The sequence below is a fragment of the Lissotriton helveticus genome, chromosome 11 (genome assembly GCF_964261635.1).
Source record: "Lissotriton helveticus chromosome 11, aLisHel1.1, whole genome shotgun sequence".
In the NCBI taxonomy this organism is placed as follows: domain Eukaryota; kingdom Metazoa; phylum Chordata; class Amphibia; order Caudata; family Salamandridae; genus Lissotriton; species Lissotriton helveticus.
The window spans coordinates 195,382,093-195,396,274 of NC_136072.1; the positions used below are offsets into that span (position 1 = coordinate 195,382,093).

Genomic DNA, 14,182 nt, shown 5'->3' on the forward strand with positions numbered 1-14,182 from the left:
TGCGGTGGTCCTATTTTGTGTGCGCTGTGAGGACTTGTGTAAAACACGCTGGCGCTGTAAGATGACCCTTGAAACACTGGTGAGAAATGTACGCTGATTATCCTCTCCCTTTAAGTAAACTTCAAGACTTTGAAACTGCCAGATCTTGGATTTTTGTATTGACAACACATTGTGGAGTAAGAAGGAAGAATTTGTAGCATGGTTCCATGAATTAACGATTTTTTGACTACACCCATTCTCCAGAGAGGTGAAATGGTAATCATCTTTGTTGAGAGTGTGAAAGATGTGGTGGCCATCTTACTTGAGAAGGAAAAGGCTCTGCCTTTGGCCACCAAGGGAGACCCAATCAGATCTGGGACTGTGGTAAAATGCGAAGGTTCTCAGTGTTGCAGTGAAAATGAGGTCCCAATATATTCTCAGTATTCTGAGAGAGGGGCCTACAGAAACTAACATAGCTCCTGTGACTGTCTCCTGGCAAAGAAAACTCAGTTTCACATTTCGATTAAGTCCATAAAGTTTTTATTGGAAAAAGTAATTATCTCTGTATGTCAGAGATTACTGACAGAGGATGCAACATACATCAACAACAGTCGCACATGGCAATCTGAAACCTTGGCAGCTATGCCCCCAGCAGCCCCCATTTTCCAGTCTCTGGGGGCCCCATCAGCGCTGTAGCGCACACAGGCAGCACTACACTCTCTCGCCAGCATTGTTTGCTGCAGTGAGTTGCCTCATAACAGTCCTACCTCATAAATTAAATAGTGTGTGCCGCGTGCGATGAGTGCAGGTGACCTGAGTTTCCAGGCCTAGCAGCAAGGGGGTTGAAGGCAGCTCCCTCGAGGCCAGAGACCATTTGCATATTTACATACCTTTGTAAACTGGTTACCTGAGGCTTAGTTTTGTTCTGGTTCCAGTACCCCTTGATCCCCCACTCTGCGTATTCCTTACATTTGAAATTTACATTTACAACTATAGTGTGGAAGTATTTCATCAAAAGGAATATAAAGTAGGGTTGCCAAAAGAAAAATGCCAGTCTATTTCTCTTGACGTTTTCACTATACTGAGTTATATCTTGTGTACTTCTCATGTATATTGTCAGTAGAGTTTTTATGGAATTGCAGGTTTGGGTTTGTCTTTCAAAGTTTCAAGTTATTGTCCATTAATGTCAATTCTATTTCAGATTCTTCATAGTTGTTCTTTGTTCTTCAGTCATAGTGTTCCTGAGACAATAGGATCGCTCCCTGGCATTGTTCTGATTGCTGCCTCAGTTAAATAATCTGCTTTTGACAGTAGTGTTACAGATGGCATAGCTTGTATGTTAAGAGTGTTTCCCACTTTCTCATTAGAATGTAGAGAGACAATATAGAAGTATTTCATTGTTGAAGGTTTCAAATCAAAATATACTAGATTTCTGCGTGGTAGGGCAAAGTGGTAGGTGGTGGGCCAGGCCGCCTGGGGGGGCCCCCTCCATGTGCTTTGCAGGGGGGCCCCCTCAAGTTTTGTTACGCCACTGGACTGCAGCAGACCATCTTTCTTAAGCACTGCTGTGGGTACGCCAAAGAACAACCCCTCAGACAGGTGAAAACTCCTAACCTGGAGGGCGGTTCAAATATGGGTGTGGCGGGAGTGGGGAGGTCCGCTCTCGCATCGCCAAACTCATAATAAGGCTCATAAGACTTTAAATGCTACTCTAGGTTTAGAGTTCGAATTGGACTAAACCAGACAGACCAGATAAATGTTAAAGAGGATGGAACTTATGGGTGACTTTTGTGATACTACACAGACAACCTTCTAGGAGATGAGGAAAGGCTCTATGTGCTTTCTTTGAAGACGTCACCTGGGGGTTTTAAGGTGTAACGTCACATGATTAATAGGATGGTCCCTTTAAACAAATGTAATGGTCTTTTGACTGTCAGAACGACCATCTCAGATATTGCAAAACCAATAATTGGTCTACCCTATTAAAGTGTGCAGACAAGTCATACAGTATCACCCACCAGTCATCGGTACAAAAATAGGCCTGTTAATCCCCTTCCCCACTTCAGACACCCTTAGCTGGGAAAAGCCTCAAATCGCAGACCTCAATCTGTGTGGGCAATATGATATCAAACTGGCAAAAACAATACACCAAATGTGCTACATAGAATCCCTTAACATAACGTTTCACAAAGTTGTATAATGAAATAATGTCATTTTCGGAAATCCAGTCAAAACAACAGCGTTTTACATTTTAGTTCTTGTTACAGGTACAGACTCAAAACAAAGATACTTTCTCCTCCACTGCCTGAGCCAAGAGTTTCTCTGATTAAGTTCCACCACCCAATTAAATATTGACCAATTATTTTATCATCTCTCGCACGACTTGTCTTGGTTAAATTCACTTTACATCCAAAACTGGTTAAGAGTTAAAATGTATGCATTAGCAAGGAGCGTGAAATCTGATTCCTCTTTAGGGCATGTTAATTTTCTCAACATCTTTCTAACAAATTAACAGCCTTATTTATCAACGGGCCGTTTTGCGAGCCCCTAATAGCGATTCATAGCGAATCGCTATTAAGGACTCGCAAAACGGTATTCATGTAGGAATTGCTAAATAAATAGCGATTCCTACACATTCCTTATTTGCGAGTAGCAAATTGCTAATCGCAAATAAGGAATAACTCCCCATTCATTCCTATGGGCCAAAAGGCCCATAGGAATGAATGGGGAGTATTCCTTATTTGCGATTAGCAATTTGCTACTCGCAAATAAGATAGCGATTTAAAGGTTGCCAGGGGTGTCCAAAGGACACCCTGTAGTACCCCTTAAATGCAAATTGAAACTGGTGTTGCGCACACACATGTCCAAAGGACATGTGTGTGTGCAACATGCAACTTAGAAAAATGCTTTTAAAAGCATTTTTCTAAGTTTTTGCTATTTACCAAGAGGTCTGACCTCTCGGTAAATAGCGGCCCGAAATTGCGAATTAGCAATTTAAAAATGGTTGATGAATTGCATTTAAGGAATCTCAAATAGAGATTCCTTAAATGTAATTCCTCGCAATTTAGCGAATTAGCAATTACCGATTTTTGCATTTGGGATGATGAATCCCAAATGCAAAAATTGCGCTCTCAATGGGCCAGATTCTCAGAATCTGGCCCTTTGCGAGCGCAATTCGGCTTGATGAATCAGGCTGTAAGCATCTCGAAGGTTTTTGCACGTGACATCAATAAAGTACAATTTGTACCTGCTCGAAATTGAAAACACGCTACAAAGGACGAAATGAGAATCGCCTTACCAATGCTTCTTTTATTTCCTCCCCTTCAGACAGTTTTGGGCACGTTGATCCTTCCCATGAGCCTCTGCGGGACTTGGCCCTTGCTGGAAGCAGTTTGGTGATGTGGGAAAAGTCAACTGAGAATCGGCATTACAATATGGCTCAAATAAAGAGTGTTAAGCAATGGGTAAGAAACGGAGGCTTAGAATTATTTTTTGCTACACATATATTTTTGATGGGTTAATATCTGACATGAAATCACCAGATATGAGAGAAAGTGTTATGCTAAAAAACAAGTTTGTTGAACCCCTGTTTTGTTTGGTTGTGATGAATAATAAAATTTTCATTTTGCAGAAATAATCATCTGACTTGTTGCAGCGTTCATTCATTCCTGAATCAATGGTACACGTCATATCAATAGCAGACATATCATTGGGTGAATTAGACCTGTGGGAGTGTTAAACATAATCTGAACGCTTTTGCTCAGGAACCCAACCTAACGCCCAAAAAGAGAAATGGCTTTCAGAATGTGAGCTGAGCCATGCATGCCGTATCCCCACAAGCGGAACCATGCTTGCCTTAACTACGCATATGCTTTAATTACGCATGTGCGTAGTTAAGGCAGTTTGCGGTCTAGATGTACAGATGGGCAGGGAGAGAAACAGGAATGGCCCCGGGACGTGGTCGGGCAAGTGCGGCTGGGTTTTGGAGGATGGGGGTGTAGTTTTCAGGGCTGGATTTAGGGCTCTGGGTAGCGTAGATTTTAGGGCTGGGAGCCGGGTTTTAGGGCTCAGGGTGGGGGTAGGCAGTAGTTTTCAGGGATGGGGTCAGCTTTTAAGGCTCAGGGTGGGGGGCCTGGTTCGGGTTAGTTTATAGAGCTTGGGGCCGGGATTTAGGGCAGTTTTTACAACATGGGGACCGTGATATAGGGCTCAGGGGTGGGTGGGGGAGAGACAGTTTTTAGTGCTAGGGCAGTTTTAGGGCTCAAGATCGGGGGCTGGGATCGGGGTAGGTTTTAAGACGTGGGGGCAAGTTTTAGGGCTCATGGTGGGATGTCATGTCGACCTGGGGATACCACTCTGAGGAATCCCCAGGTCGACAGATCTCTTTAGTCTGCTTGGAAGTGTGAAGGAAGTTCTTAAAATTAATACTCTTTTGCCAAATTTAAAAAATCAATACATTTTTAGTCTAATTTCCACTGACTCCAAGGAAAAGTTTAAGATTTTATTACAAAGCCAAAAATAACTGAACATGCAAGCACCTCAGCAAGAGGTTCAAGAAATAAACTGGCACTAATACAAACATAATCCTACGCAAGAGTCTAAGACGACTCAAAATAAAAAGCAAAGTCAATTCTAGAAGCATCAGGCATGCAATCACTGTGCCCACTGGAACTCTCGACTGCATCTGTTCCAATGAAAGAAAAGGATTAGTCTGTCCCTACACTAACTCTAAAAATGACATCCCTACTTAACATACCTTCAAGGCAAGAGAAAAGGTGTCAGCTGTGAAGGCTCCCTAAGAAGAACATTCGCTTTTTCCCGGCAAGTAGCCTAAACTACTGAGCTCGTTCTAAGATGCTACTTAATTTCTCCTGCCTAGTCCAAACTAAGACCCATGTCTAACTGCACATCCAATTGGACTGCCTTAGACAGGACCCAGTCTAAACCTAACTGACCCTAACCCTAGCGTCACTAAGACCGAACTAACTCTCCACCCTCGGGGCACTTTCCCTAATACAAAATCCCCAAAATAAACGGCACGCCCATGACACTCCTTCTTCAGCAGATACAGCCTCTCGTACTTTTCCAGTGTCGAACCTTCTTCTTCCAAAAACTGCTGCTGTGTCCTAGGATCCCAGGCACCTTCTCCACCAAATGTTGCAAGTGCAGCTGCCAGCACATTCCCTTCCTCTTCACTCCTACCAATCTAACTTCTAAACAATGGCTCATTCTACCTAACGAGCTAAATGGCCTTGCACCTGCAAAAGAAATGCATGAGAACGATCCCTCTACAGACTCTAAGTTACAATTCGAAATTAAACTGCAACATAAGCTTTTCTCAAGGAACATATCCCAGCCCAACATTTCTAGTCATGCTAAGAAAACCACAATTAGGCCTCTGCTTGCGTTTCTTCTCTCAGGTCTTTACTTTTTTAATGCATTTCTGATACAGCAACATAGGCATTTCATTAATAAATCCTAAAATTACTCTCTATGTTAACAAACATTACTCTCACGTTAAAGCATTACATTTCTCTTCAAGCAACCTACACGTGCAACTTTAATATGACACGTTTAATCTCGAGGCACATTACATACACAGCAATTAATCCTAAAGTACTTAAAACATTATTTCTCTCGGTTAAGCACTACATTAATCAATAAATGACATGAGCATGATTCTATATACTGCAACACTCTCGATTAGTCCTACAGTTCTAAAACCAAACATTAATAAGGTCCTCTAAATATGCGGGTGCTGACTATGGGTGGTTATGATGCACCCCTACATTTTCAAACAACATGGCGCTCTATCAGTGGAGGGAGGGTCCTGTTTAAGGGCTCATCAATTTTCAGGGCTAGGAGAAGTTTTAGGACAAATGCTTCTTAACCACGCATTCCTTTACTAATCATGCCTTTACAACAAAATTGCATGGTAAAGGTATGCGTGGGAAAGGAATGTGTGATTAAGGCGCATTCATTGTTAGGACTTCGTTGTTGAGGCATGCGCGGTTTCTATGATATTGCACATCAAGACTGTTAAGAACTGATTCACAAAGGGCCTCCACACTTGTGGAGGAGGCCCCATAGTTGTGGTGTGGGGCCACACAGTCGTGGCGGGGTCCCTGCAGTAGTGGCGGGACCTCCGCATTGCAGTTTCTCATTGCGGAGGTCCCCCCACGAGTGTGGGCCTCCTGCCATGACTGCTGGGCCTTCACCACGAGTGCGGAGACCCTTTGCCAACCTGGCGCACAATGCCTAAATTGTGCCAATGGTTGCAGGTGGTAGGCACCTGCAGTCATTTTTTGGGACTGGGGCTCATTTTTCATCATTAGACTATGACCTGGAGCAGGAAATAGAAAACTTAAAACAGAGAAATATGGAGTAAGAGGGCGATAGAACAAGGGGGAAATAAATAATATTTTATTTCCTGTATTAATCCTTCCTACTAATATACAATTAACAGAGGTATTGTAGGCTAAGTAGGGAGCTTACAAGGTGACTGCACGACATATTGCCTTTATGACTGGCAGAATGGACTTCAATATCAATCAAACTCATTGAGTAAAAGGATATTGAGCCTATTGAGCAGTGAACATTGTCTAACTTGTGCTAGACCGCCACCCAGATCTACCCTAAGCCTTGAAACATTAGCTTTAGGCAAATTCAGTTACGCTGGGATCTACCCATCTTCCACTCAGTCCTCATACCTTGTGTGAACGGGCAACATCCATCAGGGGGGAACCCTCCATTAAGCTTGAAGTCGGACATGTCTCAAACCTGCGAAATCAGTGTATCAGAAGCTCAAAGAGAGCGAGCCATGATCTGCACATTTATCACCTTAGAGAGGGTCATAACCGTGCCTTCCCAAGAAGAAGAGACCGTTCCACTCCATATGTATAAAGTCCGCATTGCCGGATTGTGTTAGCTTTATACTAGTTCTGCATTGTGGATCCCTGAAGTTGTGTAATAATTTCCAGAGTACACATCTTTTAAAACGATTATCAAAAGCCTAGAGCCTAGCGATATGTCCTTGATAAATCCCAGAAATGTTTTCCAGGTCTCTAGGTCAGCATTCCAGGCTTATCTCTCACAGCCTAGTAAATCCGCCACTCACCCCCTCACTATGATAGAGGTTTGGGGAATTCAACAGTTTGGAAAATTTGTTGAACCACAGTAGAAGCAGCCAAAGGTTGCGTTTAGAAATGACTTAAGCTCATTAAATGTGTCACTGATCCTGTGATATTCATAGACCTCATAAGTGGAGGGTGCCATTTTTTCAATCATTCTGACTTTGGTCATGAAAACGTCATTTAGCTAAAACATTTTACAGACGGGTGTATTTCGGAGCTGTTCCAGAAACGTTGAATATGTCAGACATGAACCCAATACTGGTTGGGTGCCAGGAAGAGTCCAGATATATCTGACCAATGATTTGGCAAAGGAGGAATTGCGAGCCGCTGCCTAATCAATCTCAACATGTAGCAGGGTTCAGCAGCTATGAACCAGTACAAGTGCCTGTCATGGACACAGAGTGCACACTGCATATAAAACAAAAACTAGTCAGCATGCCTGGACTCATATAAACAGCCCACGCGGCAGACGGACAAGGCACTAGTGTAGCATATCAAATGCTTGAATTGAGATGAAAGCTCAGTTGAGAACTCCATGAACAGTAGCATAGGTATTGCTGTTACTTTAATAGTGAACACCTTCTTGAATAAGAACAGTGGGGGTTTAAGCCATCTCTCCACCATTGCCTCAACATCATGTAGGGTACAGATTTGGTTCTCTTCAAATATCGCTCTGACATAAGTCTAAACAATGATTCCTAGATATTTTATCCCGTTTGGACACCAGCAAAAACAAGAAACCTGGTCAGCCCAGCCTTAGTTCGGAGGGGGAAGAACTTGGACTTACTCTTGATGACATGCAGTCTAGACAGTTTCCTAAACATTGCTATACCAGGGATAATCCATGGAGTTTGAGCATCAGAGTTCCTCATGTAAAGAACATATCTTCTGTATTTGTAATAAGCTCCTATCGGAATGGTATGGCCGTGGTCTAAGATTGTTTGTCTTTATCCCAAGGGCCCTCCTACACGGAAGGGTTCTAATTTGTCGGCACTCCCGCCTTATGGGAAACATTCATAACCTGCAACAAAGCAAGTAGGATATCCCCAATGCTCATTTTCCTGAGAACCACCCACAGACACCATAACCTTGAAAGTCAACATTCTCTATATCCAGGTACACTGCAACCACAGTGAGATCATGGTATACATGGCCTCTCATGTAAAAAGTTGATGAAGGTAGGGATGCTTGAACATGCCAGGGACAAAACCAGATTGATCTCAATGACAAAGGGGCAGATTTACGTTAACTGGCGCATCCCCAGGGTTGCGCCAGTTAATGTGCGCCACTGTGCGCCGCAGCTCCGCCACCCATGGTGCGGCGCATTTACAATGCGGCGCACCATGGTGCAAGGCAGGGAAGATGCGTGACGCATCTTTCGGCGTACGGGCGGCGCATTGCTGGAGCCATGTCGCAAGTGCGACATGACTCCTGCAATGCACAGGGGCCACCCCTACATTGCATGGTGCATCACCCTTACGCCTGCTTCAAGCAGGCGTAAGGAATTGACGTAGAAAGTGACTCAGTGAAATCTTGTAGATTTCACTGAGTCACTTTCCAGGGGCGTTCCTGCGACGGAACGCCCCCCCTGCACCGGAACGCCTACATGAAACCTGAAGCAGGTTTCATGTGGCGCAGGGCCTTACACCGTGACGCATCTCCATAGATGCGTCACGTTGTAAATGCCTCGTAGGGATGCGCCACGTTTACGCCGCCTTGCGTGACGCAACAGCGGCGTAAACGTGGCGCAAGGGCCTCATAAATCTGCCCCTTAGTGTTCTAATATAAAGGAGCAAATTAGTATCCAATATCCCTGCAAGTATCTTATCAGAATTTAAGGATGATGATGGCTTTTAAAAGCTGCATCTGCCCCATATAACATTTTTCAAAAGCAAGATGTTAGCTGCCCCTAGAAAATGATCTGACAAAACACGTAAGCAAGAACTGCTGCAATTGATTGCAGAAGGACATGTAAAAGTCATTTGCTGGTCTGCTGGTGGCCACCTCTTAGTACAGAGGTTTTGACAACATTCAGGGTAATAGGCAACACCCATGTAATGTCATTCAGAGAGGGAAGACTTATCGATTCAGGAATTCTTCTGGCTGACAGACAGAGGTTCATCTCTGAAAGTATATAGGTCCTTATAAAATGTATATGATTGAGTTTCTACTTGTACATGATTCAAAGATATTTTATGTATACAATATAAACTTTAGGTAATGCTCCACACACTGATTTGAATGATTGGCTTTTGTATATTCTGCTAGTTGTTGCGACCTGATCAACTAAGTTTGATATGTTGTGTTATGGTGGGGGAGGGTGTGGTTATTCCCCACTGATGATTTTTGGGTTTCAGTGTAGAGGTAGTATGCATGTGCATTCTTGTCTGTTGTTGGTTAGGTTGCTCTGTGGAGGCTCATGTTTAGGATGGGATCATCTCACCCTGGCATTGTCCTTAGGCTATCAGCCCCTATTTAATTCTAGCAGTGGTTGAGGTCCTGCAGAAGTATTGTGTGAAGGTGACGTCTTCATGTGTTCTACATGCTTTACGTCTTCCGCGGCTGCTGCAGGTAAGAATGGTGAGGCAGTGGGGCTGGGTAGGGGGGATTTTGAGACACGACCATGAGGGAAAAAGAAATAAATATTTATTTATTTTCCCTCGTGGTTGTCTCTCGAAATCCCCCCACCCCCCACCCCCCACCCCCTCCCCCCACCTGGCCTCACCACTCTTAACTGCAGCAGCCGTGGCTGCTTCCTGTAACATTTTCTGGGGATGCTAGGCTGCTTGTAGATGTTTGTTATTGGAGCCAAGCTTGTGGAATCCCATTTAGGGGAAACTTTGTGTATCACCACAATCCTACATTTTTCAATATGAATGATTGTGGTACCACAATCCTAAGCCTTTTCAATATGACTAACAATTACCATGTAAACAATTTTTCATAGTTAATGCCTGTCATATCATAAAATGTTTCCTCGAGATGTTTTTTCCCTTTTTCTTTCTTGACAGATTTTTTTAACTACTTCTTCCCCCTCCTCCTTCTTTTCTTTTTTGGATTTACCAAACAGAATATAGAACCACCTTCTGATCATTCTACCCTGGGTCCACAATAGCCATTTCCTTCACATCACTGCTCGTCCTTTTTGCTTATCAGAATGGGGTGAACCAGCATCCTTCTTCACTCCACCTCCTTGCTTTCTCATCCAAAACTGTATTCACTTGTTGCTCTTTTGGCATTTATTAATATTGTTTCTTTTTATTATTTTCCCTTACACTCAACCATTCTTATGTACTCCTTGCCCCTGCGCACCCTTTCCCAACCCTACTTACATTTTTCTTGCTTTATTTCCTCTCTCTGGCCTCATACCACTCTTGATGTTTGGGCCCAATATGTTTTACATTAAGTATGAGAAAAAGCCACTGCAACTGGTGTTTTTTCTGATTTACCCTAAAACGCATGCCCTTATAATTTTTTTCTTTTTAGGAAATGTGAAAACTTTTCAAGAGTTTTTCATTAACATTATCCCAAACCTGCGATTCGATATCACGATTATACATTGTGACCAAAATGCCTTGATTATCATTAAATGTACCTTTCACCATGATGGTTCTGCATTTTGATGTATCACCAGAGTGAGTTAAATCCAGAGGATTGTTGCATCATTATGTTGGTGGGTTTCATGGAAGACAACCATTATGCTCTACAGCGAGAGACAGATCAGAGTTCATTAAAACAACCATCATTTGAAATCGTTAAGGCTGCCAGCCAGCACAGGACCCTAGTTGTTTACATTTGACTTTCAGGTGTGTTTCTCTGGTTTCTGGTTCTGTTTTTCCTGCCTACAATGTTGGTGTTGGTCTGGACAATTTTAAGGCCATGATCTACTCATGATTAGGGGTGGGCGAAGAGTTCCACTCCGTTGGCCGAGTTCACTGAGTTTTGACTACTCCGCGCTCTGTGCAGAGTTCCGAAAACTCTGTGTAGTGACATGGAGTTTTTTGTCTTGAGCAGCTCACCAACGTTAAGTTGGTCAGCGATTGCGAGTAAAAATCACGCCAATGAGATTTCGCCACACCCTCGGTCGCATCAGGTTGTGACCGCTCGTGTTGAGAAATCTGTTCGTGTTGAGGAAGCTGCTGCTTAAATAGAATGTCTACTCAAGCGGCAGAAATCAGCAGCACCCTCTGGCGCGATGCATAGTACCGTTCGTGCTGATTTTACAGCGTGGGACAAGCACCCGGCGCATAAAATCAGTTCCAGCAAAGCAATTTAACATACTCTGCCACTGGCGAAAATCCGCGGAGCACGGTGGAGTTTTTCCAGCACTTTTTTGCGTTCTGCGGAGTAAAACTCCGCGAACTCCGCGAACTCCACCCAGGCCTACTCATGCTGGACACTGAGTAAAACAATGTCCTTAGTGTTTAAGTCCCATTGGAACTGCTCACAAACATCTTTACACTTCACTTCTATTTATTCCATAGAAAACTGTAGTTGAGGATTACAACATAGTTTTGTCTTGGGGAAAGAAGGCATGACAACAACAATTGTGGCAAAGATGAATCTGAATAGTGTTATCAGGACTGTACTGTCGGTGCACAAATGCTAAAGGTTCCACATTTTCTTTACATGCACTACTGGTGTCTTTGGAATGCCTCACAAAGTAGAAATGTCATAAATTATCGAAATTATTATTTAACAAATTGCTATTTCCCCTAGGCGAGAAGAGATGACTTCATTGACTTTGATTACAATATCCTCCTTCACGAAATTCCAACAGAGGTGAGATAATAGTTTGAATCCTAATGTTACCTTTGCAGACTCTTGCTGTTACAAATGGGAGAGCAACTTTTTTTATTTTGTTTTCAAAGGAAATAGTTCCATGCCACATTCGTGTGATGTGGTACCCCGGTGTGCCTCTGAAGGTGAAGTACGAGTGTTTCCCAGTGTTGCACAGTGAAGGTTCTGAAGAAGGAAGCACGGGGTCACAATCAGAAGAAGGATCAGCTTTTTATGGAAATTTTTAGTCACAATTTTTGGGTTTGGGGCAATTGGGAGACTAATATATATATATGCTAAATAACAGAGGACTGATTATATATCAACAGAATAGCAAATCGGCATTGCTGCAGTTCCTGGAGATATATCATAATGCAATGATCAATCCAGATGTTTGACTATGCAAAAAAATTATATTTATGTAATATTTGGTAAATATTTGGAATTTGAATACGAAAGGTAAAGGCTGAATATACGAAGACCTTTCAACACAAAGTTGAATTACAAAGCAGTAAAAGTGCATGCCAATTTCACAAGAAGGTATGTAGAAAATCTTTCTAGCATGTTAATATCTCATTGCACTCCTGAACTAAGAATGCCTTATTGTAACAGAAATGGAAAGTAAAGAGACCGTCATCAATAACTGCTTAACAAGAGATACTTTGTCTCACTTTTAAAAAAAGATGAATGTGCTACAACACATTTTTGTGAATAAATATAAACTATGTGATCCATGTTGGTTACTCTTAGTACAATCGTAGGATAAAATGTTTCCCAAAAAGCCAATCCAATATATTTTCAAGCTCCAACTTTATTTCTTGGAAGCAGATAACATATGGTGGCTTGAGCTGTGGTGAACATACACTATTGTGAATCAACTATAAACATAGGTCTTCTTATAAGACGACCTGAGCTCTGTTTAGAGTTACAGCCTCCACTCCATTCTATGCTTCGATGACCCATTCTCAAGTTGAGGTATCACAATGCCCGCCATTGGCTCTACGCATTTTAAAATATGAGAATAACCCGTTGGATGGTGCTGAGAAAGGAATGAAGATCGGCAGTCTTTTATTTCTACTTGGCGTCACTCAAACAACCATACCAATGTTCCATGGCTCCAAAGGGGTTCCTCAGCAGGTTTCTATCCTTGTTCGTCAGGGTCTATATTATGCTAGAATAGTGCCACTTATTTAATTGACTCAATCTATTCTTCCCTGCCTTTCTCTGCTTCTTGTTCTATAACACCCCCCCCCACACACACACACACACGCACACTTCTGGTTGTATGTCAGAGTGTTGTATAAAGAAATATTGCTCAACATAAATATCATGTCCTGAATATCGTTTACAAATATATTTTCCCCACAGTTGTAGATTTTCTATCACTAACTCCAGTGGGGCGCCATCTTTGTAGAGGATAATTATGTCATTCTGATAAAGGGTTTCTGATCCCACACTCCGCCTCTATCATTGTCAGTCTATGGATATATGTGTATGTTATGTCTTCAGTCCAGACTGTTTTATTTGGTACTATGTGCACCCACAATTGTTCATCCTTAGACTTCCAGAGCAAGAATTTGTGAGTCAGGAAGTGTATTTCTCCTTGGACTATGTCCACCAACACTGAAATATGTCATGGATCATTGAAAACTGCCTACTTTATTCCATCACGTCATACAACCTTTACTGTGTTTTATGTGTCCATTATACCGCACTGAGAACCAGTCAGCACTTTGTAAAGCCAATAAATTATAATTCAATCAACTCCGTTGATCTCCGTGATGTCATATTATTGGTGGATTACATAAAAATAAGCTCTGTGTTGCCTTTTGTACAAGGATGGTGAGTAGGGTTTCATTTGAAGTGTCTCTCCAAAAAATGTTAGGCAAGGTTTTACTAGTTAAAATGTCAGTGTAATGCACATAAACATTACTGAGTGTGCCTAACAAACTTTCCAGTGTCTTTAATGTGGATTGCTTCTTCATCATACTAAGGAGGAGTCGTTCGAGCTGTAAATGTTGGGAAATAGTACAAATTTCGACTCACATTTCCATTCTCAACTGTAACCAAGACACAACGATCAATAAAATGCAGAGGCAATGCTGCACTCTTTAAAAGAAAAGTGGTATTCGTCCAAGAGAAGGAGCTGGTGTCAATGGGAATGCTAATGTCTGAGGCAATGGAGTAAATAGGGGTTGTTAAGAGCTACAATTGTTGTGTAATGATCCTGTTCAGTAGATGCCACTCTTCTTCTACTTGAGGTTATGCAGTGTTGGATTTTGGTCCCTGGT

General features: G+C 42.4%; 1 protein-coding gene across 1 annotated transcript in view; it reads left to right on the forward strand.

Moving 5' to 3' along the window:
- LOC144792162 (retinoic acid receptor responder protein 1-like) overlaps positions 1–13,655 on the forward strand; it is a 69,327-nt gene extending 55,672 nt beyond the window's left edge. The window contains exons 4-6 of the mRNA XM_078667055.1: positions 3,307–3,443; positions 11,832–11,894; positions 11,984–13,655. Coding sequence (XP_078523181.1) covers positions 3,307–3,443; positions 11,832–11,894; positions 11,984–12,139 — 356 coding nt within the window. The 3' untranslated portion in view covers positions 12,140–13,655. The remainder of the gene's footprint in view (positions 1–3,306; positions 3,444–11,831; positions 11,895–11,983) is intronic.
- The last annotated feature ends 527 nt before the right edge of the window (positions 13,656–14,182 follow it).